The sequence below is a fragment of the Chaetomium fimeti genome (genome assembly GCF_033439085.1).
Source record: "Chaetomium fimeti strain CBS 168.71 chromosome Unknown B0H64scaffold_5, whole genome shotgun sequence".
Classification (NCBI taxonomy): domain Eukaryota; kingdom Fungi; phylum Ascomycota; class Sordariomycetes; order Sordariales; family Chaetomiaceae; genus Chaetomium; species Chaetomium fimeti.
The window spans coordinates 2,695,989-2,719,126 of record NW_026944333.1 but is presented as its reverse complement, the minus strand read 5'-3'; the positions used below and the strand labels follow the sequence as shown (position 1 = coordinate 2,719,126).

The following is a 23,138-nucleotide window of genomic DNA, read 5'->3' as shown; positions in this document are numbered from 1 at the left end:
TCGTCCCGTATTGCAAGTCCCCGTTGCTAAAAAAGTTCACATGTGCCGACCAAACCCTCCCTGACTAAGTGGGCTGATAGCTCCCGGCGCGCCTTCCCGAGTCACTGCTTAAGATAGTTTTGTGATTAAGCGAACTCGAACTGGAACTCGGACTGGAACTCGAACTTGAGTTCAAACTTGAATTGAAGCTGAGCGAGTAAGACCGAACTCCGGGCCTGTATCGAGCTTCCTTCCCAACCCTCCAGCAGCGTTCGGAATCCTCGAATCCAGGTCGCATTGAATTGAGAGAATTTACAATCGAACCTAACCCATCCCTAAAACGAACAATCACGCCGTCACCATGGCAGGTGAAGCAAAGAAAATCAGAGTGCTCGGCCTCCACGGCATGGGAACAAGCGCCGGGATTTTCAAGACACAGACAGGTGCGTGCCACACAGCCCATGCAGTGGGTTGCCAGTACTCCCGGCGACCTTACTCCCATTATAGGTCTCAAACAGCTCGCTAACCACCCACCGGCAGCCGCCTTCCGCAGCAAGCTCCCTCCCAACTACACCTTTGACTTCCTGGACGCACCCTTCCGGACCGCCCCCGCGCCGGCCACCGACGTCTTCTTCACCTCCGACCATCTCACGTGGTGGGAACACCCGACGGTCGACCACATCCGGCGCGCCCACGCCTTCCTCGACAGCTACCTCGAGCAGCACGGGCCCTTCGACATCCTCATGGGCTTCTCGCAAGGCTGCTCGCTGATCAGCAGCTACCTGCTCTACCACGCGGGCGTCACGCGCGGCGGCCCCCCGCCCTTCAAAGCAGCCATCTTCATCTGCGGCGGCGTGCCGCTGCCCGCGCTGGCCGACCTCGGCATCGACGTCTCGCAGCGCGCCGAGCGGCTCGGCCAGATGACGAGCGACCTGCTGCGGCAGCGGACGGGGTCGCTGGCGGCGATGGCCGGCAACCCGGAGCTGATCCAGCACGGCGTGGGCATGTGGGACAAGGTGGCCGACCTGCTGCACGACCCGGAGGACATCCCCGGCGAGACGGACGTCTTCGGCCTCGACTATACGGCCATGCCCGCCGACCTGCGCATCCGCATCCCCACCGTGCACGTCCTGGGGGGCAAGGACCCGCGCTGGCCCGCCGGCTGGCAGCTGGCGTATTTTTGTGATAAGAGGAAGACGTATGACCACGGGGGCGGCCACGATATCCCCAGGACGTCTGTCGTGTCGGCTACGATCGCTGGGATGGTGGAGGAGTTGGCTAGCGAGATACGGGGCGAGTGAGGCGTGCGCTGTGTGGGAGGGCGATCCTCGTTGAGTTAAAAGGCGTTGGGTCATTTTAAGGACTAGACGGGATTAAGAACTTGATAAAGGAGATAGCAATAGAGTTTGCTAGAGGAATTATACGTCTCCTTTCTGGGAGTGTAGGTAACTGCCTAGATAGTGGAGTAAAGGCCCGGGTAGAGTGCACAGTTCGCATGAGACCACACCCACTTACAAACTCGAAACACGGAAACATAGGTAAGGCAGGGCTGGATGATGCGCGGGAGAATAGGGTTACCTGGGGGTTGTTCGCTGTGGATGGTGGTAGGTTGTAAACGCTTCCCTCGATTCTCAGTCCTCGTTGTGGGAGACGTCGAAAGATTTCTTGGCGATCGTGGTGTATAGGTAGTCATCGTCCCAACTCCCACGCCAAAAGCCAGCTACTTTTATTTGGCAGCGCTGTGAGACGGTGCTAGGTTCCTTTAATAGGGCACGAGTACGGTATGTGAAGGGGCCAATGCTTGAAACCTAATGCTTGCGGAAATCTAGTGAGTAGGGAATGGGCCATTTCCCCCTATCAGTCGTCAGAACGACCCTGAGACTAGTATAACACAATTTCTTGTGTGGCCCAACTACAACTCATACGGCTTCGAATCCTCGAATATCAGATGGGGTTTCCGTTTCGCCAAGTTCAATATGGTCTCGGCAAACACTCCGTTGGCCCAGGCAAACCAGCTCCCTAACAAGCGTCCCCAGGTCAGCAAACGGTCACAATTGCCCTCCGGGAACAAGACTTACGCGTGTATGAGTGAAGGTAATTCACGTTGACACTCTCATGAATCAGCCCCAACTTGCTCGAGTTGAGCACCAGCTGCAAGCACCCCATGATTTCCTCGTCGTCATCTGACGTCTGCGCCTGCACCAGCAGGCTCATGGGCCACGCATTTTGCAGGCCAATATGCGGACCTGTGACATGGTCAGTTAGGTAGTTACCGAATCAAACTCCACCCAGCATCAGACAACAAGAACCTACCTCCGATGCCCTGGAAGGCCTGCCCCGTCAAAAAGTACGGATTCCCAGCCTTATCCAACAGCATCCGCCTCGTATTCTGATACGTCGGGTCGTCGGCCGTGACGAAGCCCATCAGCGGCAGGGCGAGCAGGCTCGGGTAGTTGGCGTCGTCCATGAGCAGGGCGCTGCCGTAGCCGTCGACCTCGTATGCGAAGACGTCGCCGTACTTGCGGTGGCTGACCACGCCGTGCTCGAGGATGCCGTCGGTGATGCGCTGCCCCCAGTCCTCGAGCGTCTGCGCCAGCTCGGCATCCGTGTGCGACCCCGTCGACTTCCGGAGGATGGCGGCCGTGCGCTTCAGCTCGACGGCCATTTGCGCGTTGGCCGGGACGAAGAAGCCGAAGATGGTCGCGTCGTCGCTGGGCCGGAAGGCTGAGCGGATGAGGCCCGTGCCGTTGTTCAGCGGGTTGCCGATGCCGCCGAGGTTGAGGGTTTCGGTGCCCGTGTTGGTGTTGCGCTGGAATGTGTAGATGTTTTGCCGGTAGGTCCCTTCCGAATCGAAGGTGCTCTGACTTTGAGCCTCGAGGACGGAGAGAAGGGTGCCCACGGCCTTGTACCAACGCGAGTTCAGGAAGTCCCTGCTGCCTGTGTGGCGGTGGAATTCGTTGGCCAAGGCGAGGAAGTGCGCCAGCGAGTCGAGCTCGTACTTGCATTCGAAGACGGCGGTGGGCTCGTAGATTGGGTGCACGGCATCGTCCTGCCCGTTGTAGCTGACGGGGAGCCCGGAGATGGGTGGTGGCTGGAAGGCGTTGCAGTATGGGGACTGGATCACGTATTCGCTCTGCGTGTTGATGGCGCCCAGTATCAGGTTGAAGATGGCTGGGTCCTTCGTCGCCAGCGCCTGGTACGGCTTCAACTGGTTGGTGCTGTCCCGCAGCCACTCGGCCAGAATATCGCCCGTGATGATGAAGGACTGGGGCCCCGCCCATTCGCCCTCCTCGCGCCAAGGATCCTTCTCCTTCCGGCTGCGTAGCTTCTGCTTGATTTTCTCATCCTTCCCGTCCGTGTGGAACTTGACTGTTGTGTCGGTGGTAGAGGGGAAAGCGTTCTCGAACAGCCGGGCGAGGTCGGGATCCTTCATTCGGGAGGTAATGTCGTTGATCACTTTCTCGATCGCATCTGAGTGGAAGGTCCGACAGCGGGGGTTGGGTCGTTGGAAAGGGAGCTTGAGGGGCCCCTTGGTGGGTGGGGGACTTCGGGTTGTTAGCTTCCATGTTGTTAGGATCGTGAAGCCGTCGGCCTGGCAGCGCAATGCCACTCACTGAGGGAAGGCAGCATAGCTGACGTAGTCTGGACACGCTGTCTCGTCGAATGTGCCCGTCAATGGCTGCTGGTTGTCATCCCAGACTTGTGCCGTCGCCGTCGCCAGCAACGGTATGACGAAAGAGTACCATGTTAAACGATACATTTCGGCTAAGTTCGTGCGGTTGCAGCGATTCTAGTGAAAAGCGAATAGCAAATACCAAGTGCCTTGCACCTTGACGACCGAGACTCGTATCACGGTAGAGAGGTAATTAGCACAACCCTCGTTGCTTCACCAGCATGGCCCCATCCCTCTTAATTCCACCTTGCGGGGTTGTCAAGACCGAATTGGAAGCTAAGTGGTCCAAGTCGCGGGAGCACAGAAGGAAAGAGAACCTCAGCAAGACAGTCGCGGGGAACGGACTGATGTTGCACGACAACCAGTGTTTGTGGCAGGGACGAAGTCACCTTTAGCTGTTTGAGATCCGTGTCTCGGCCCCGCGAACCGGCTTGGCGGGGCGGCCCTGACCCGGCATGGGCAAAAAAATGCCGGAATTCCAACTGCAGATGTCGACCATGAAAACCGTCGGGTTCTCGACTATAAACCTGGATTTACTCCATTTACTTTTTGTCTTACCCTATTCCTTTTATTTCATTTCCATTTCTCGATTTCCTTTTATGTCTTCTTTCTGCTTGATTCCTTGCTTTCCTTTCGAGTTCGGCTTTTTTTTGGCTGGAGGGTGCCGGGGTCCTGGGCACACTGACTCTTTCCCGATTGGGAGGGACAATGGGTGAGACCCCGAAGGTATTCCCGAGGTACCATGTAAACATGAAGGGAGAAGATGATGCTTGGCTGCGTCTGTTCTCGTTCCTTACCACATGCCGTTGATGGCGGGTTCGAAACGATCTAGGGAGCCCAAAATCTCACTCGCCATCTAGCAGAGCAAAGGCTCCCCTTATCAAGAGGGATTGGATGGTTGAAAGGAGCTATTTTACTACTACCCATAACTAGCAGTCGCCATCACTTCTTGGAAAAGAATGACATGATGTTGCCTTGACCTTTTGGTCCAGCCTTCTTCGGCTTTGAAGCCTGCGCCGGAGGAGCTGCGCTCGTGGTCTTGGGCTTGGTCGGCGGAGGTGCCTCATCTTCCGAGAAAGACTCCCATCCGGGTTCTTGAATGGTGACTATGACGGAAGGTTAGCACTGAAAGCCGGGTTCTTGACTGGCTTAACAACGTACCGAGATACCCCTGGTCATCCATAATTTGTTTCTTGCGCATGATCCGTCTCTTGCCGCGCCGCCGGCCATTGGCAGAAGTAGTAACCACTTCCGCCTCCTCCTCTTTCACAGGCTCCGGCGCTGGAGGTTCCTCTTCTTCCATTGGTTCCTCTTCGGGCGTCTCCTCCTTCTCTTGTGCTTCCTCTTCCTCGTCATCCTCTTCCATCATTTGTCGAAGTTCCTCCTCCCTCTGCCTCTTGGTCCTAAATCCCGGCCCAGCCCGGGGTTTCGGTTGCGACATCTCATCGTCGTCCTCCCCATCATCCGACATGGGTTGCAAGCTCGAATCCTCGCTACTGGGAGTTGCAGCCTCTGCTTCCTTATTAACCTTGGTTGGTTTGGTTGCTGCTTTCGAGAACGCCTGCATAATTCCAGAATTGCCACCCCGCTTCAGAGACGAGGCGGGTTTCTTAGTAAGCCCTGAAGAGAGAGCTTTCGCAACCGTCTCCTGGACAGGTTGGGTAGGCTTCGACTCCTCTTTGACATTCGAAAATGCGGGCTTTGCCTGGGGTTTCACTGCTGCCGCGGCAGAGGCAGCGGCAGCCTTGAGAGCAACCCCTTGTCGTTCCCTACGTCGCACTCTAGGGTTGGTGATGGAAGCAAGATTCTTTCCTTCGTCACTGGCATTGAGGCTAAGCACCTGGTTGGCAGCATCGACTAGCAGCGCCATATCCTATGATACGGTTAATCATCAATTTGGAGGTGGTCTCGGAGCAGTGAGTTCTGACCTTTGTTGGGTGAGGTGCAATGCTGTACACGTGAATCGAAGTGACCTCCTCATAGTCCGCAAGATTGTCTTGGTTTCAGTTAGAAGGCTGGTTTTAGTGTAGGTTGTGGTTGGTTACCCACCTTTGAGTTGTTCTTCAGAGACGAGGCATAGTGTAGACGCAGGCACAACGTCGGCAAGGGATTCAACCTCTGGTGCTGAGCTTGTCATCTCAATGTCACCATCGGTCCCATTCTGGGATTCCGATGGTGCACTTGTAGCTTTCTTGGTGCCATAGACCAGGTATGTGGCATGCACGGCTCCAGGACGCTTCGCATTTTGGCTCCTGTGGAATTCGTAGAGCATCCTAGACGAACAACAATGTTAGTTGAAGTTAAGCTCCGGGTTCAAATAGTAAAACCATACTGCTTTGCTGTGTTGACATGGACCTGTAGTGTCCGGCTCAAAAACCGATATGTGATCTATCAACCGGTTCCAAGTGGTTAGTCGGTAATGCCCAGGGTGTTGCTCACGAACATCGTTGGGCAAAAATCTGTATCCATACCACTTTATCCTCTGTAAGGACATTTTCGGCCAGGAATTTGTTGTAGCTCTCCATGGCAGCTTCAAAATGTGGTTCTGGACTCTTACAAAACTTGAAGCTCGGTGGTGCGTGGAATGAAGAGATGAAAATGGTCATACAGAAAGTGACGGACAAGTCGCGACGCGGCTTCACTTAGCTCGCTCCAAGCGCGAAGTCACGTTCTCGCCGATAAAACCCCGGGCCACAGCCGTGGGGTCGGAGTGGCTTGAAACCCCCTGCAGCAGCCCCTGTGCCAAACACACCATCAGTGATTCGCTAGCCTAAAATATGGACCCGGGACGCGCATGGAAAAGCTTCGACACGACCTTCAAGGTGCTTGTTGGCACCCCCCACACGCAATCTCCTTATTCCACCATCGCGATTCCTGGCCACAAGGGTTCTTTCCTTCACCAACCTCCCACTCATTCGACGGGCAGTGCGCCATGCCTCGCTTTAGATCTACCATTTCCCCCATTTAATCCAGCTTGAGTTTGTCTCCAATGCCACGGCTGCCATTGCATCCCCTTAAACTCAACAAACTTTAAGCCGCCCGTCCGAGACGCGGCGCATCTCGAGCGCAGCCATCATGGCTTCGTTTCCGCGATTCCGTTTCCTGGCCATTGCCGTCGTTTTCCATTTAGTGTATATACTCTCCATCTTCGACATCTATTTTGTCAGTCCCATCGTTTCGGGCATGCGCTTGTTCCAAATAGAAAGGCCAGCATCCACCCCACCACCCGCAGATCGCCTAGTGCTCTTCGTAGGTTCGTAAAGCATGAGAGACCCTGTTTCGGCAAACGAACCACTTGCTGATGGGGTTATACACAGGAGACGGATTACGAGCCGATAAAGCATTCCAATCGCACCCCGAGCCCTATCCCAAGTCCGACGACGACCTCGTCCCGCGGCCCCTTGCCCCTTTTCTGAGGTCCAAAGTTCTACAAGACGGAACTTTTGGTGTCTCACACACGCGTGTGCCAACCGAATCCAGGCCGGGGCACGTGGCTCTCATTGCTGGTCTCTACGAGGATGTCTCTGCGGTCACCACGGGCTGGAAGTTGAACCCTGTCGATTTTGACAGCGTGTTTAACCGCAGCCGGCACACATGGAGCTGGGGCAGCCCCGACATTCTGCCCATGTTCGAGCAGGGTGCTGTACCGGGCAGAGTAGACGCCTTTACGTACGGCGCTGAGCTTGAGGACTTCTCCTTGGATGGGTTTGCCCTGGATCTCTGGGTGTTCGACCACGTCAAAGAGATGTTCGCCGAGGCGCGTACAAACAAGACGCTCAACGATGCGCTGAGGCAGGATAAGATCGTTTTCTTCCTCCACTTGCTGGGGTTGGATACCACTGGACACTCGTTCCGGCCATACTCCAAGGAGTACCTCAACAACATCAAGGTGGTCGACAAGGGGGTTCAGGAAATCACAGAGTTGATGAAGGACTTTTACGCCGACGACCGGACCGCTTTCGTTTTTACCGCTGACCATGGCATGAGTGACTGGGGCAACCACGGCGACGGCCACCCCGACAACACCCGGACACCTCTCATTGCATGGGGTTCGGGGGTTGCCAAGCCCCAGCTGTACCCAGGAGAGGTCGCGCCAGGACACGACGACTACTCTTCCGATTGGAACCTGGACCATGTCAGGCGGCACGATGTCGAACAAGCCGATGTGGCTGCGCTCATGGCATATCTCGCGGGCACCGAGTTTCCGGCGAACTCGGTCGGCGAACTGCCTCTCTCTTTCCTGACAGCTGGCCTCAAAGAGAAAGCCGAGGCATCGCTTGTCAATGCGCAGGGAATCCTCGAGCAGTATCGAGTTAAGGAGGAAAGTAAAAAGGTCACGGAGCTGAGGTACAGACCGTACGAGCCTCTGAGCGACGAGGGATTGGCGACCGAGAGCCGGGTGGCGCATATCCGGCAGCTCATCGAAGCAGGCAGCTACGAGGAAGCCATCGAGGAGTCGGCCGCTCTACTGAAGGTTGGACTTGGTGGTCTCAGATATCTGCAGACTTATGACTGGTTGTTCTTGAGAGCCCTCATCACCATCGGTTATTTGGGATGGGTGGCATATGCCCTCACCACCGTCATCGACCTCCATGTGTTGCACGGCCGCATTCAGCCTTCGAGAACCCTAGCTGGGACTCTTATCTCAACATCCGCCTTGACGGCGCTCTATGCGTCGTTTGCCATCTCCAAGTCGCCGCTAACCTACTACGCATATGCCTTCTTCCCCGTGTTTTTCTGGGAAGAGGTGTATGCGCGGCGGGAGAGTCTGACGGAGGGCCGCAAGGAATTGTTCGGTCACATCAAGTCAGGGAGCAATCTTGTCTCGTTAGCCTTCAACTGCGCCATTTATGTCGGAATCATCGAGTCACTAGTAAGTTCTGTTCCCCTACCTCCATACCTCGGACAGGTGGACTTACAATCAATTTAGGCTTTGGGCTATATCCACCGCGAGATTTTAACAGTACTATTCGTCATTGGCGCATTTTGGCCCGTTGCCTATGGTTTCTCGTTTCTCCAGCAACATATCGCCCTCTCTATTACATGGTTCCTATCTTGTATAGCTATGAGCACCTTCACACTCCTTCCGCCGGCCATGACGACCGAGGATGTCAACATGATGTTGGTAGCCCCGAGACACTTCCCCTATACCGAGCTAACCAATATCTCTATAGCATGGTCGGAGGCGCGTTGATGGTGATTGTTGGCATTGTTTACCTAATCCTCGAGGATTTTGTTCTCTCGGACTTTGGCTGGTCTGAGAAGCCCTCGTCCCCGAGAAACCACGTCTCAAGGACGCTCGTGGGCATCCAGATCGGCTTGACCCTCCTTTCTGTGATCATCACCCGCTCTAGTGCCCTGTCCATGCAAGCCAACCAAGGTCTTCCCCGTGGCAACCAGGTGATGGGTTGGGTTGTTCTTGGTAGGTTCTTAAATAACAACAGATCTCAGGGGCTCATCTGCTAACCTTGAGACAGTTGTTTCGCTCCTGATGCCGGTGGCATACCGGGCGCAACCCAACAACCACTACATGCACAGGATCCTCGTTATCTTCCTCACTTGCGCCCCGACCTTTGTCATCCTCACCATCTCGTACGAAGGACTCTTTTACATCGCCTTCTCGGCGGTGCTCGTCAGCTGGGTCCGGCTGGAGCATGCCATCTACAAGTTTCCCCCGTCGCCTACCAACGCCACGTCTAACGACGCGTCCAACGCCGCGGCCAACCCGGCCAAGCCGCACACGCTCGAAACGTCACAGACGCTCCCGTCGCCCTTCCGCCCGCTCACCCTCCGCGACGCGCGCGTCGCCCTCTTCTTCTTCGTCCTCTTCCAGGCGGCCTTCTTCAGCACGGGCAACGTGGCGTCGGTCTCGTCCTTCAGCCTCGACAGCGTGTCCCGGCTGATCCCCATCTTCGACCCCTTCTCCCAGGGCGCCATGCTCATCCTCAAGCTGCTCATCCCCTTCGCCCTCATCTCGGCCAACCTCGGCATCCTCAACAAGCGCCTCGGCGTCGCCCCCTCGGCCCTCTTCATGGTCGTCATGGCCATCAGCGACATCCTGACCCTGTACTTCTTCTGGGTCGTCAAGGACGAGGGCTCGTGGCTCGAGATTGGGTCGACGATTAGTCACTTTGTGATTGCGAGCTTGCTGTGTGTGTTCGTGGCGGCGCTTGAGGGTGTGAGTGCGATGTTTATTGCGGGTGTGGAGGTGAGCGAGGATGTGGATAGGGCGGTTGGGGAGGGGGCTGTGGCGGAGGTGTTGTTGGAGAAGACCGATGAGGCGGGTGGGGATGGTGTGAGCACATAAGGGTGGCGGTGAAGGTCTATTATATATTGTGTCTAGATGTGTTCATGATCTGGAGATATCATATACATGCTTGTTTGTTTTAGAGCGTGGGCAAGAAGTAGTTAGACCGGTAGTTGGGAAAAATATAATGTCTACTCGGTGATGCCCTGTGTCTGATAAACTGCCTTGCTCTGCATTATGACCACTCAGAATTTGGAACATGTGTTTTGGGAAAGTGTCCCTGTGACGACTTGTGAGTACGATGTATGAACAGACGGGTACGTGCCTGGCTGAGAATCACATGCAATCACTCATACATTTTGACATTTTGGGGTTAGTAAACGCCCCCTTCGTTGTATCCCCCTCCCTCCGGGCAACTCGCTCGAGGTAGCATTCTGCTTGTGCTATGTTCCTGAATATCTATGCTTTCCTATCTAATGGTCCTAAGCATCATTTCAACTTGATCTGACATGTTTTTGTTAGTCAATCCACAAGCGTGATGCAATGTCGCCTAGGTGGTGCATGATACAAGTACATCGTAGGGAGGGTGGCAGCCACCGAGTGCCAGGCTCCGCATGTAGGGCAGATCACAGTTACATGTCAGAGTTGCACCGAGAATAGAAAGCTTCCTTCATGACAGGACGGACGGGACTTTTGCGGGGATATCCGGGTCGCGAGGCATCCTCCAAGTTCGTCCGATCCCCTTAGCCACGGAAGCGGTTGGCATCTGCCCGATTATTCATCGTTTGGTGGTTGGGGAAAGGGGTCGTGTCGGTTGGCGGATCTCGAACGCGAGGGGAATCGCGGGGTAAGCCGGTTTGTCGACTTGACTTGCATTGTGTAAGCCAGACCTGAACGGGACGTTGAATTCGGGTTCAGACTTGCTGATGTACCGACTTGTTCTCGGCTCCTCCTCGCTTTGGCCGGCATAAACTTGCAAAGTAGAAGTTGTGTAACCTGTCATTCAGGTCGGGCAGGTAATGATCCGCTGCACTGGCGGCGAGTTTTGGAGAATGGGCCGTCACCATAAACATTCTTACTTGTATGTAGAAGACAAAGCCCGCCATGCTGACCGGTTGCGGTCGAGTCTTGGCCCGAATTAAACTACCTACACAGGACCAAAGAGGCTGTTCAATGTCCTATCAATCCGGCTCTGTGTGCTCGTTTCTGTGCCGTCTCCTACAAGGTGATTACCAAACACCTATCGACTGATATTTGCGGATGATGATTTGGCAGGGAATACTTCGTACCGAGATGCCCTACCCCAGATGTCACGATACCAGGAACGAAGTACACGAGCTAACGTACAGAGGTACATACTTCCGGAATGAAACAGAGTCTCGTGCGGACCGGAGGCCGAGACTTCCTCCAGGTCGCCAAGAGTTCCCCGGATTCATCGTTCGGCCGTTGATTCCCGATTGGGCCTGTCCTGCCGCGAGAAATCTCGGTTACCCCTGTCCAAAGCAGCTTCCCGCCGGATCCTGCCAGCTGGCCCAGTCCTCCGCCGTCTTTTGTAATGTGCTTCTGCCACTTGGCTGTGACATTGTCACATGCCAGTTGTGAGGATACCCCAGGTCCCTCTCCCCTTTTGCGCGCCATTGTGGCGATGGAAGTCCAGGAGACATCCTGCAGCTGAGATGGAGGGGTCGGTGGGTTGAACCATGCGTGCCATGCTGCAATGGACCGTCAGACATGACGAGATGAACCGATCCGAAGGGTCATCCGAGAATCTCGTGGGGATTATTAGGCAGGTCGAGCCAAGCGTGCGAGGTGAGGAGGCTGCAGGAGGGTGACTCCTTGTCGAGCCATAAGCCAAGCTAATAACCACTCGAAACTCGAGGACGGCTCCGTTCGAAGCCTGCATTGTCCTCCAGGTTGTCTGCGCTACTTACGGTAAGGGCGCTGGAATCCGGGGTTGGTAGCACCGCCGCAGTGGACACCCGCCCCCCTCTAATATGCATGCGCGCCGACCAGCTTAGCAAGCTGCAACCGATCGAAGTCGCAAATATCAACATCGGTCGCTTTCATCCACGTATCGATCAATATATTTCGAAAACAAAAGCACAATATCTATACTGATAAACAACTCATATCGTTTCTTCTGTGTTGCCCGTATCCCATGCCGATGCCCCGGCGCACATAACTAGGTTTGCGGCCGATCGTAGAGATTCGCGCCGGTCGAACAACCCGAAATCCGTCTCCAGAAAAGGACGATCAGAGGAGCTTGGTGGCGGAACACGACGGGAGCACCGGCTCAATCAGTTGCCACGACCTACCACGCCGCGCATTTCTCTTTTTACAATTCCCGCTCACTGCCGTCTAAACCGCAACAACCAGCGCCCGACTACCCGGTGGTGCGTGTGCCCCTCCGCTGTTGCCGAGAATGGATCCGGAGTCGAGCCCCCCTACCGAGGCCACGCCGCCGAAGCAGTCGTCGACATCGCCATCACAGCATTCGGCCGTCCCATCCACAGCGGCGGGTACGACGACGACCACAACCACAGCGGGGCAGCTGAGTTTCCGAAGGTTGGTACTCTTGGTATCGTCCCCCTCCTGCTGCGCGCGGGGCAAGCGGGTGTCGGTTGCGCTAACCTAGACTTTTTCTGCAAACTGAAGGCAACGAGCCTCAAGAGCGTGCGAGGTGAGTCGCTATTCAGCTCTATTTATGTTTGGTTGGAAGCCGAGTTGCGTGGTGGATTAGATGGGACCCCTCCGAGGCTCGTCCGCGATTACCACAGCCTCGCCTATCGTGCCTCGGCTCATCCGCCCGCCGGCATCTTGAGGACCGCAAAGCTGACCAGTCATCGTTTCCAGACATGCCATGCCCGCAAAGTACGGATACCCTCAGCCCATTGCAGCCACAGATCCACCCCGGGTTTCGTGCTTCGTGTTTCCATCCTTCATGATGTGGATGCTCACATCTCCTTCTGCAGGTCCGCTGCGATGCCGCGAATCTCGGCGTCCCCTGTACCAATTGTGTCGCCTTTCAGATCGAATGTCGCATCCCGCAGCCGAAACGAAAGAAGGCCCAGGCCAATGCCTCGCAGTCCAGGGACTCAGACAGGTACATCAGGGTCCCCTCCCCCCCGGCCATTTCGCCATGCCGGCAACACCATGCCCACCCCCCCCCCCCCCCCCCCCCCCTGCTCGGACCCGTCGCCCGGTCACTTGATGTTACTTTTACACATGATGTAGACGCTGACGCTGACTTGATAGTAGCGAACGAGGAGAGGAAGACAGATCACCGCTTCCGCCTGGCACGGCCACGTTCCCGAGCGGGACCCGACCTCCAGCCGTCTATCACACCCACGAGGGCACCCCTTCGACCGCCGGCATAGAGGTTGAACAACAGAAAAAGGAGGAGTTTGATAAGGCCACGCTCGCCAGCTACATGGACCTCGTCATGAAGCCCAAGTTCACAAGGGCACCCATTACCGAGGCTGGAAGAGTCGCCTACTTGGGCGAGTCCTCCAATCTAACCCTCTTAGTTCATGACCGCCAGAACGAAGGGGATGTGGTCCACTACCCGCTACCGGAAAACATCAGGGGCTCAAGAGCGCGCTTGACTGAGTTGGACAATGTCGAGATCGATATTTTACACCACCGAGGCGCCTTTCTTCTTCCACCGCGGCTCCTTTGTGACGAGCTGATCGACTCATATTTCAAATGGATACATCCCATCGTCCCGGTGATCAACAAGACGAAATTTATGCGGCGTTACAGGGACCCGAAGAACCCCCCTTCGCTCCTCTTGCTCCAGGCTATGATGCTCGCCGGGTCGCGCGTCTGCACTAACCAGCAACTGATGGATGCGAACGGCTCATCGACCCCGGCCGCCCTAACCTTCTACAAAAGAGCCAAGGCCCTATACGACGCCAATTATGAGGACGATCGGGTCACCATAGTTCAGTCCCTTTTGCTCATGGGTTGGTATTGGGAGGGGCCTGAGGATGTCACCAAGAACGTCTTCTACTGGACTCGGGTGGCGACAATCGTTGCGCAAGGCTCGGGCATGCATCGCAGCGTCGAGGGGTCACAGCTTAGCAAGTCGGACAAGAGGCTATGGAAGCGGATTTGGTGGACTCTTTTCACGAGGGACCGGTCCGTCGCTGTCGCCCTGGGGCGGCCTTGCCATATCAACCTAGACGACTCGGACGTTGAGATGTTGACCGAGGACGACTTCGTGGAGGACGAGCCGGAAGGAAAAAGCGAGTACCCGCCGGATCCGATTCACGTGCAGTTCTTCCTACAGTACGTCAAGCTTTGCGAGATCATGGGCCTCGTGCTCTCGCAGCAATATTCAGTCGCCGCAAAGGGGCGCAGACACAATCCCATCGACCTAACCCACAGCGATATGGCGCTTGCCGACTGGCTGCAGAATTGCCCCAAGTTGGTATATTGGGAGGTGCCGAGGCACCACTTCTGGTCCGCCTTGCTCCATTCAAACTACTACACCACCCTCTGCCTGCTTCATCGGGCGCACATGCCGCCGAGTGGCTCCCAGAGGTATGGGGACGATCACTATCCGTCTCGAAACATCGCCTTCCAAGCCGCCGGCATGATCACCTCCATCATCGAAAATCTTTCCACTCGCCAGGAGCTTCGATATTGCCCAGCCTTTGTCGTGTATAGCTTGTTTTCGGCCCTCATCATGCACGTCTATCAAATGAGATCGCCGGTGCCAACTATTCAACAAGTCACACAGGACCGGATACGGACATGCATGAGCGCCCTGAAGGACGTGTCCAGAGTATGGCTCGTGGGGAAGATGGTCCATACGCTTTTCGAGTCTATTCTCGGGAACAAGGTGCTCGAGGAAAGGCTCCAGAAAGCCGCCGGGAAACGGCACCGCAAGGCACAGCAAAGCCTTTCCCAACTGGAGCAGCATCGTTACGCTCAGGAGCAGAAGCGCAAGTACGACGAGATGGCGATCGACTTCAGCGTGAGCACACCCCAGCCGCAAGAATCATATGAGCGCTCAAGACCACAGACACCAAGCATGGCCTCCAAGAACGAACCGCCGGTTGGAGCGATGCCGCCCCCCAACCACACATCGCCGCACCCCCCGCGTAACAACGGCGACGCTTTCATGGGAGGGACAGCCTCACGGCCGCAGACACGGCCGGCAACCCCTTTCAACCCGTCCTTCTCGGTACCAGGCACTCCTCCCGATCTCTATCTCGTCACGAGGAATTCGCCGAACTTGTCACAGGCCGTTTGGGAGAACTTCCAGCCGGACCAGCTGTTCCCAGAGAGTGCTCACGCTCCACTATTCCAACCGATATCACCTCAGCAAGCACAGCAGAACCTCGATCAGCAGATGATGGCGCAGATGCAAAATCAGAACATGCAAGGGCAGCCGATGGACGGCAGTGGCCAAAACATATTTGGCCCGGCCTTACCTAAGCGGGGGATGGACGCGAGCCCGATGCAACAGAATCCGATGGTGCAGCAGGGCATGGCTGGTTCTTTCCAGGGCCAGCAGAACCCAAACATGTGGCATGGGTTTGAGGTGCCCATGGTCGACGGGCAGAGCCCGAGCGATAGTTGGAGCACGGGCTCCGTGCACGGCCAGCCACCCGTGCCGGCGACCCTTAATGTGGAAGACTGGTGAGTGTCACTTTCCTCCTCTGTCCATCTCCCTCTTGTACGAAGACACAGTTCTAACCCCATTTGCAGGTTCCAATTCTTCGGGATTCAGAATGACCCCGGGAATCCCATGAACCTCGACAACCTGTCCTTGTAGGCAAGCCGGCGCACTTTTTGCCAGCGTGTGCTTTATTCCGAACAACCTACGCACATCTATCTACTTTTATGCGCGTTTTGGACAGGAGCCAACGTAGCATCCGCGGTAGAGACGGGGGGTTATAAGAACGTCACAGGCACTGTTCAACTGGCTGGGTTGGGTAATATTTTCCTTTTTGGCCCTCTTAGTAGCAAGGAGGCGACGGGCTCGAATACTTTACGCTTGTTGTTGTAATAGACTCGAGCAAACATCCCCTGGTGTTGGATACCTGCGGCATAGTTTGTAGGTTTTATACGGACAAACGTTCCTTAACCGGGACCGCAAACACAAAGAAGCTACCTAAGAAGAGCTCCGAGGTACTCCCACGCCAGTCGGCACTTCGGATGCACATCATGTTCAAGGTTGGGCCGCAGGTTGGGCCGCACAACCGCCACAGCGCACAAGGGGACGATGGCCGTGCGAAACCGTTAGCTTTTGTAATCCGTCCATGTCTTGAATGTCCCATGTGCTGGGGAATCTCAACGCCCTCAATCTTGACGGTACCTCGGTAATTTCAGCATCAATATGTCCTGTGGAGAGTTCCAACCTTCCCTAAGTCAAGTCGGTTCGAGCTGCAATGCCAATTCTAGCGCTATCACCTCACCCAATCTCGTGTCGTCCCCGGCGATAGGTATGAGATGGGCAGATGCAAGCGCCCGACTGCATTGCCCAACCCCGCGCGCGATTGGAAGGGCGGGCCGCTGCGCAACCATACCTTGGGACGAGCGAGGTTCGAGAATCATCTATAATATATCTCGACTATTCATCTCACCACCCCTGTCGTCCATCGGCGCTTCCTTCTGAATGTCTCGGAGCCAATCGGTCGTTGGTGAGTGGCTCCTCCTGCCTCCTGTGGGGAGTGTTGGGGTAGCTGTTCGAGAAGGGTCCCATGCCCTCTCGTCCCTCTCCCACATTCTTGTCGCCGGCGGTGTGAAGAGATGGAACGTCTGCAGACGCTAAATAAGCGCGCTGGTGCTTCGGGCGTTGTTCTTGGTGATGATTGACCAGAATCACCATGCGCCTTTCGTCACCCCGCCCCCGCAATGGATGAACCCCTCATCTCTTCGCGCGAAGAAATGAGTTTCCGTACTTGGTAGGTGTCCATCAAACCAGATTTCGGACTCTGCCTACGATGTGCGGGAGTTGTTACGGCTCGGCTCATATGATGCGCGCTTGCCAGCTTCGTGTGTGAGATGGGCGCAACCATCTCTGCCGCGCGGGGCATGGGAAGCGGGATGGAAGCTGACTGTGGTGGGTTGGTTACCACCGTTAGGTAACGAGGGCGGGATCGCTTCAAGTGCCCAATCTGCACCACACAAAATCGCCGCTGCGTTTAGAAAGCGGCTGGTTTCCGCCTAATAAATATGTCTGCCTGATAGACGCGCAATCCCCGTTCACAAACGCGCGGAGTCGATGCGGCTTGTTGGCTCTTCGAGTCCATTCTTTGCGGCTCACAACCGAATCCCGACAGGGGTCTTCCCTCCACTATCACAGTGAGGGGCAGCCAAGCGTTCGCGGGAGTCCCCACTGCATGTGCTGCTGGGCGCCCCTGCTGCAGGGCGTCCGCCAGTTGCCGCCTTCCGCTGGGCGTAATCGTTAATCCTGACAGCTTCATGCCCGCCCAAGATTTCCTCCTGCCTAGCTCACACCTCATCCACCGTTGTACCTGAGGAAGAGATTGGGATTATGCGCAACCTTGACGAATAATACCGTGCACCCTTTACTGGACAAACTACGAGATAATCCCTCCGTAATCCACCTCAACGTAACCCTGGCAGCAACCACAACCCCGCCGCCTCCCTCGACGAAGCTGCACACACCCCCCAAACCCAACACCCAACGCGCTTCTTGACCGAAACTTGGCCAAACAATCCTCATTCTGTGGGAGGTCCGTGGGCGAAATAGTTGCGCGAGGCCTAAAACGATCACAGGCGTCCTGCTTCGCGCAGCACAAGACTCTAGCCCAAGATGACGCAAGCGCCCATGATCTCGGTGCCTCTCAAGGCCACCAACGAGATTGACTGGGTCACGCCTTTGAAGTCTTACATCCAGAACACGTACGGCGACGACCCCGAGAGATATGCGGAGGAATGCGCCACTCTCAACCGCCTGCGACAGGACATGCGGGGAGCTGGGAAGGACAGCACCGCGGGGAGGGACCTCCTATATCGGTACTACGGCCAGCTCGAACTATTGGATCTACGCTTTCCCGTCGACGAACAGCATATCAGGGTCTCCTTTACCTGGTAATTATTGCTTCCCCCCCAGTGACTCGTTATATCACCCTGCTCTGACACCCCATGGCGCAGGTTCGACGCCTTCACGCACAAGGCCACGGCGCAGTACTCGCTAGCGTTCGAAAAGGCGTCCATCATCTTCAACATCTCCGCCGTCCTCTCCTGCCACGCCGCCAACCAGATACGAACCGAAGAGGCAGGCCTCAAGCAGGCATACCACTCCTTCCAAGCCTCGGCCGGCATGTTCACGTACATCAACGAAAACTTCCTCCACGCCCCCTCCTCCGATCTTAGTAGAGAGACGGTAAAGGCTCTCATAAACATCATGCTGGCCCAAGCACAAGAGGTCTTCTTGGAGAAGCAGATTGCCGACCAGAAGAAGATTGGCCTCCTAGCGAAGTTGGCGAGTCAAGCCGCGACGCTTTACGGACAAGCACTCGAGGGCGTACAGGAAAATGTCACCAAGGCAATATTCGAGAAGGTTTGGCTGTTGATGGTACAGGCCAAGTTCAACTTGATGGCCTCCATTGCCCAGTATTACCAGGCGCTTGCCGACGACGACGCGAACTCGCACGGCATGGCCGTCGCCCGGCTACAGGTGGCCGAGGATCACGCACGAGAAGCCAGTAAAATAGCCAACAATTTCCCGAGTTCCATACCGCCCAGCTCGAACTTGACGGCAGACTGTGGCGCTACGCTAGCCGAGGCAACCAAGAGACACCTGGCTGTGGCCCAACAGAAGCTCAAAGAACTGACAAAGGACAACGACTTTATTTACCACCAGCCGGTGCCCGATGCGGCCGGGGTACCGGCGGTAGCGAAACTGCCCGCCGCAAAGCCCATCCCGGTCAGCGAGCTTTACGCGGGGCAGGATATCCAACGGATTACCGGTCCTGACCTCTTTGCGAAGATCGTCCCCCTAGCAGTTACCGAATCGGCGAGTTTGTACGACGAGGAGAAGGCGAAGCTGGTGAGAGCCGAGACGGAGAGGGTAGACACCGCAAACGGCGAGATGGCTGCGAGCCTGGATTACCTAAGGCTACCCGGCGCCTTACAGGTCCTGAAGGGCGGTTTCGACCAGGAGATCCTACCCGACGAAGACTTCAGAACATGGTGTGTCGACGTCGCAGACCACGAAGACCCTTCCAAGATCTTCGATGTTTTACATACGCAGAAGCAAACGATAGTGACATCCTTGGAAAGGAGCAGCAAGCAATTGGACATGGAGGAAAGCGTGTGCGAGAAGATGAGGTCCAAATACGAGTCGGATTGGACTCAACAGCCCAGCTCGCGGTTGACCACCACGCTAAGAGGTGACATCCGGAATTATCGGGAAGCGTTGGACGAAGCCGGGAGGAGCGATGGCCGACTTGCCACAAAGTTACGGCAAAACGAGTTCGAATTCGGCGAAATGCGCTCGGCTGCCGAGAACGGCGAGGTCGACGCTCTATTCCAACGAGCCGTCAAGAAGGTGCGGAAGTCGAGCAATGCCAACAGCCCCTCCTCGGAGCCCAACCTGCTCGATGCCGACTTCGACGACGGCGGGCCCAGCGTCGTTGATCAGATTGCCAAGGTGGAGGATATTCTGAAGAAGCTGAATCTCATCAAGCGGGAGCGCATCCAAGTGCTCAAGGACTTGAAGGAGAAGGTATGCTAGGCGTTGGAGTGCACAATAATGGGGCTCAACTAACTGGCTGCGCTAGGCACACAACGACGACATATCACAGATCTTGATCCTGAACAAGAAGTCGATAGCCAACTATGAGCAGCAGCTATTCCAACAGGAGCTCGAGAAATACCGCGGGTTTCAAAACCGTCTAGTCCAGGCGACCCACAAACAGGCAGCCTTGATGCGAGAGCTAACCGTCGCCTTCAATGGTCTTCTGCAGGATAAACGGGTCCGGGCAGAGCAGAGCAAGTACGAGTCGTTCCAACGGCAGAGGGGAACGGTGATCGGAAGGTACAAACGGGCGTACCAGGAATTCTTGGATCTCGAGGCCGGCCTCCAGAGCGCGAAAACCTGGTACAATGAAATGAAGGAGACAGTCGAGAGTCTCGAGAAGAACGTTGAGACTTTCGTCAACAACCGACGAGCCGAGGGCGCTCAGCTACTCAACCAGATAGAGCAGGACCGGGCCGCTAACAAGGGGGCGCAAGCTGCGATGGAGCAAGAACGAATAAGGGGCTTGATGGAGCGCATGTCGATGGAGCCACCACCAACGTCTCCCCAGCCAGCGTCATCACGGCCGACGCCCGCGCCCCTCTCTTTCAGCTCGGCACCCATGTACCCCAACGCCATTTCCGCACAATACCAGCTTCCCAGCTCACCACCACCCATGCAAACAACCGCCCCCCAGTCCTTCATGCAGCAGCAGGGAGGTCAAACCTTTACCTACAACCCCAGCTCCCATGGCCGCATCCCCGGCCCGGCGTCCCCCCCACCGACCCAGTCAACCTTCAACATCGGCCACATGCGACCCGGCCCGGCATCGCCACCACCCACGCAGACCACGTTTTCCCAGCCGTCGCGATACAGCACCTACGGGAACCCAGCCGCCATGGCGCATCAACAACCGCATCAGCAGCAGCAGCAGCAGCAGCAGCAGCAGCAGCAATTACCCACCCAGCAACAGCAACAGCACGCGAGCTATGTCCCACCCAACTTTGTGCCGCCTCCGCCCCCGCCGGGACCGCCGCCCCTGGGGCCGCAACAGACGGTCCATTACGGAGCGGGGTATTACAACGGTGATCCCAACGCGGGGCGGCCGGGGTCGGCGCAGCAGCAGCATATGCAGGGCCAGGGGCAGGGGCCGCCGGGGCAGGGACAGCAGGATCCGTGGGCGGGGTTGAGTGCGTGGAAATGAGATTGGGGGTTGAGGGGGTTGGGGGTTGAGGGGGTTTGGAGTTTGGGGGGGGGAGGGAAGGGGGGTTAAGCTATTGGGGGGCTGGTATGGTAGGAGGGAGTGAAGTGGTGTTATTGACTGAATAAAGGGGGCTTGAAGAGTTGAATCAGGAACTGCGTGGCTGAACGTCTGGTCTACTCACCTGCTGTCTGTGTATATGGGCATGGAAATACGAGATGGCTTGGTATGGAAGAGCGGATGGCGTGGGGGGAGTCTTGGATAGAAGCAATGAAGCCATGCGGAATGGAACATCAAGTTTGGCAATGGCCATGACCGGAATGGTTCCGATTATGAATCTGGTGAAGTCAACGCGGTTGAGGGGGGTGTGGTGTTCAGTTTGATCCCGTTACTCGGAGTGAGGAGTGGGTTTCTTTCAGGTAAACCACTGACGGTTAGCTAACTCACCCTTCTGGTGTATTTGGGCATCGTGACCGAAGCAGTTACGGGCATACCATCCGACAGGTTCCCTAACGGAAGCCCGCCCCTCGTTTTTGGACCTGCGACAGAACCATATTATTGGGTTTCCCTGACAGTAATGCTGCGTGTTATGGTACGAGCCTACTCTTTTATAGCGGTCATTCTTTTGTTGGCGTTGCTTAACTCGGTGTCTAGGTATTACTTACTCAGGGGTAAGGCCTACATTACAAACAAACATAACCACGCCTGGAATATATCCACAGTATATACCCGGAATCAGTCTCCCAGTCTACAGCACGCCACCGAAACCCACGACGTCCCCCCCCCTCTCAAATCTCAAACCAGCCCAACCACACCCCCCACCGCCACCGCAACCCCCACAACCGCCGCCTGCCCGCGACCCATCCCACCACTACCACCGCCGGGAGTAGCCCTCGCCGCCGCGGCCCCCGTCGAAGAACTCGTCCCCGCCACCGTCGCACCCGTAGACGACGCAGCCGCCTCCAGCTTCTCCAGCCCCGCCGTGACCGTCACGGGGATGCGGTGCGCGGCCACGTCGGCGAACCGCGTCGAGATGGTCTCGGTGCTGGTCCCGTCCCAGGCGGTGCTTCTTGGCCCGCTGTTGTCGATGGTGGTGGGGGTGGCGGTGCCGTCGGTGCCGTCCGCCTGGCCTGCGTGGTGGGTTGATACTGCCGAGCGGCTCGTCATGTGCCCTGTGCAGGAGGCTGAGGTGCTGCCGTGGATGTCGCAGGTGGCGGTTGCGGTGCTGCGGGGGGTGGGTTGGTTAGTTTGGGGGTTGTTGGTGTGAGGGTGGTGGGGGGTAGAAGGATACGGAAAGGGGGGGAGAGGGCGGCCCTTACACGGTAATTATGGTCTCCCGCGTGGTGGCCCCGTCCGACGCGCCGGTCGCTGGGTCGACCGACACGACCTGCGACCCGCGCCGCACGTTCAGCGTCATGGCCGTTGGGTTGATGGTCACGCTCGCGCCGCCGACGTAGTTGCATGGCGCGGGCAGGGGCCGGCCTTGGAACTCGCCCCCGCGTATCTCGCAGGTGATCCAGTACGCCGTCTGGAGCAGGTCTGGGTCGACGCTGATGACGGAGGCTTGGACGACGGGCGTGGCGACCGGTCCGGTTGGGTCGATGACGAAGAGGTTGAAGACGTTGGATGCTGAGGTTGTTGTTGTCTCTGCCAGTGCCGCCGAGGCAAAGGCGCCGAGCAGGGCGAGAAGACCAGTTGAACGGGCCATGGCTGATATCTACCTATTCGAACTGATGCTAGGGGTTAAAGAAGAAGAGAGTGAAGGGGTAGAAAGGGGTTCAATTCAAGAAGAGACTGGTCACGGTATGGAAAGGGTTGAAAGATTGACTGCTACACTTGAACCGATCAAAGTCATGGTAGTTATAGTTGCCGTATATTTAACTAACGTGGCCCTCGTTTTAATTCGACGTCCTTTCGTGCTTAATGACTCGAACGATAGGGAACAAGAGTCTGATGTCAGCCTACCTCTTCGGACTCGTTTGTCGGATCGGGTGACCACAGCCCATAAAAGCCACCTCCTTCAAGAGCAGAGTCCGATCTTACTGAGTGAGTGAGCAGCACCCTTGCGATTTTTACCTATTATTGTCCAGCTTGTGCAACGAAGCCATAGCCACCTACAGAGTAGCATCTCCATCCCATTAGCCAAGTAACGAACTTAGGGGAATGGTGAGCGACTTGAACCCCTGTCCCAAGTAACACGCTTCCTATCCACACGATGAAATCGGGATTTAACGTCACTCCAATTTGTTGTCAGGCTGAAAATTATGAACCCCCGACACTCGCAGTTGACCTACTATGTAGTTCAACTCTCTCGAGC

General features: G+C 56.3%; 7 protein-coding genes across 7 annotated transcripts; 4 read left to right on the top strand and 3 right to left on the bottom strand.

Moving 5' to 3' along the window:
• The first annotated feature begins 47 nt into the window (after nt 1–47).
• B0H64DRAFT_193420 (serine hydrolase FSH) lies at nt 48–1,742 on the top strand. Its single transcript, XM_062799116.1, has 2 exons — nt 48–422; nt 520–1,742. Exons 1-2 carry the CDS (start codon nt 341–343, stop codon nt 1,278–1,280), a joined length of 843 nt encoding a protein of 280 aa, XP_062658220.1. The 5' UTR covers nt 48–340; the 3' UTR covers nt 1,281–1,742.
• A 13-nt stretch (nt 1,743–1,755) lies between these two features.
• On the bottom strand, nt 1,756–4,147 carry B0H64DRAFT_401347 (Six-hairpin glycosidase-like protein). Its single transcript, XM_062804152.1, has 4 exons — nt 3,594–4,147; nt 2,293–3,524; nt 2,058–2,225; nt 1,756–1,998 (listed from the first exon to the last, which is right to left on the bottom strand). The coding sequence occupies exons 1-4, from the start codon at nt 3,737–3,739 to the stop codon at nt 1,892–1,894; spliced, it is 1,653 nt and encodes a 550-aa protein (XP_062658219.1). The 5' UTR covers nt 3,740–4,147; the 3' UTR covers nt 1,756–1,891.
• A 447-nt stretch (nt 4,148–4,594) lies between these two features.
• On the bottom strand, nt 4,595–6,177 carry B0H64DRAFT_443756 (DNA polymerase subunit Cdc27; the record flags this gene model as incomplete). Its single annotated transcript, XM_062806735.1, has 6 exons — nt 4,595–4,758; nt 4,814–5,525; nt 5,581–5,648; nt 5,702–5,925; nt 5,985–6,040; nt 6,124–6,177. 6 exons carry the CDS (start codon nt 6,175–6,177, stop codon nt 4,595–4,597), a joined length of 1,278 nt encoding a protein of 425 aa, XP_062658218.1.
• Nucleotides 6,178–6,727: 550 nt separating this feature from the next.
• B0H64DRAFT_325519 (Phosphatidylinositolglycan class N-domain-containing protein) lies at nt 6,728–9,959 on the top strand (the record flags this gene model as incomplete). The annotated part of the gene is made up of 5 exons (XM_062800701.1): nt 6,728–6,905; nt 6,970–8,525; nt 8,583–8,773; nt 8,827–9,074; nt 9,130–9,959. The coding sequence occupies 5 exons, from the start codon at nt 6,728–6,730 to the stop codon at nt 9,957–9,959; spliced, it is 3,003 nt and encodes a 1,000-aa protein (XP_062658217.1).
• A 2,362-nt stretch (nt 9,960–12,321) lies between these two features.
• B0H64DRAFT_324145 (fungal-specific transcription factor domain-containing protein) lies at nt 12,322–15,552 on the top strand (the record flags this gene model as incomplete). Its single annotated transcript, XM_062800642.1, has 5 exons — nt 12,322–12,464; nt 12,555–12,579; nt 12,753–12,770; nt 12,872–13,002; nt 13,158–15,552. The coding sequence occupies 5 exons, from the start codon at nt 12,322–12,324 to the stop codon at nt 15,550–15,552; spliced, it is 2,712 nt and encodes a 903-aa protein (XP_062658216.1).
• A 1,990-nt stretch (nt 15,553–17,542) lies between these two features.
• Nucleotides 17,543–20,832, top strand: B0H64DRAFT_193276 (BRO1-like domain-containing protein). Its single transcript, XM_062799115.1, has 3 exons — nt 17,543–17,969; nt 18,033–19,608; nt 19,664–20,832. Exons 1-3 carry the CDS (start codon nt 17,692–17,694, stop codon nt 20,822–20,824), a joined length of 3,015 nt encoding a protein of 1,004 aa, XP_062658215.1. The 5' UTR covers nt 17,543–17,691; the 3' UTR covers nt 20,825–20,832.
• Nucleotides 20,833–21,151: 319 nt separating this feature from the next.
• Nucleotides 21,152–22,529, bottom strand: B0H64DRAFT_375460 (uncharacterized protein; the record flags this gene model as incomplete). Its single annotated transcript, XM_062802419.1, has 5 exons — nt 21,152–21,159; nt 21,269–21,360; nt 21,487–21,499; nt 21,691–22,046; nt 22,141–22,529. The coding sequence occupies 5 exons, from the start codon at nt 22,527–22,529 to the stop codon at nt 21,152–21,154; spliced, it is 858 nt and encodes a 285-aa protein (XP_062658214.1).
• Between the last annotated feature and the right edge of the window lie 609 nt (nt 22,530–23,138).

What these genes read in the sequence shown, in the direction of transcription:
- B0H64DRAFT_193420 (XM_062799116.1), top strand. Translation starts at nt 341, where the DNA reads ATGGCAGGTGAAGCAAAGAAAATCAGAGTGCTCGGCCTCCACGGCATG. An exon ending in GATTTTCAAGACACAGACAG is followed by an intron (nt 423 to 519) that starts GTGCGTGCCACA and finishes ACCCACCGGCAG; the next exon opens with CCGCCTTCCGCAGCAAGCTC.
- B0H64DRAFT_401347 (XM_062804152.1), bottom strand. Translation starts at nt 3,739, where the DNA reads ATGTATCGTTTAACATGGTACTCTTTCGTCATACCGTTGCTGGCGACG. An exon ending in AGCTATGCTGCCTTCCCTCA is followed by an intron (nt 3,525 to 3,593) that starts GTGAGTGGCATT and finishes AACAACCCGAAG; the next exon opens with TCCCCCACCCACCAAGGGGC. An exon ending in TTACCTTCACTCATACACGC is followed by an intron (nt 1,999 to 2,057) that starts GTAAGTCTTGTT and finishes GACGCTTGTTAG; the next exon opens with GGAGCTGGTTTGCCTGGGCC.
- B0H64DRAFT_193276 (XM_062799115.1), top strand. Translation starts at nt 17,692, where the DNA reads ATGACGCAAGCGCCCATGATCTCGGTGCCTCTCAAGGCCACCAACGAG. An exon ending in ATCAGGGTCTCCTTTACCTG is followed by an intron (nt 17,970 to 18,032) that starts GTAATTATTGCT and finishes CCCATGGCGCAG; the next exon opens with GTTCGACGCCTTCACGCACA. An exon ending in TCAAGGACTTGAAGGAGAAG is followed by an intron (nt 19,609 to 19,663) that starts GTATGCTAGGCG and finishes TGGCTGCGCTAG; the next exon opens with GCACACAACGACGACATATC.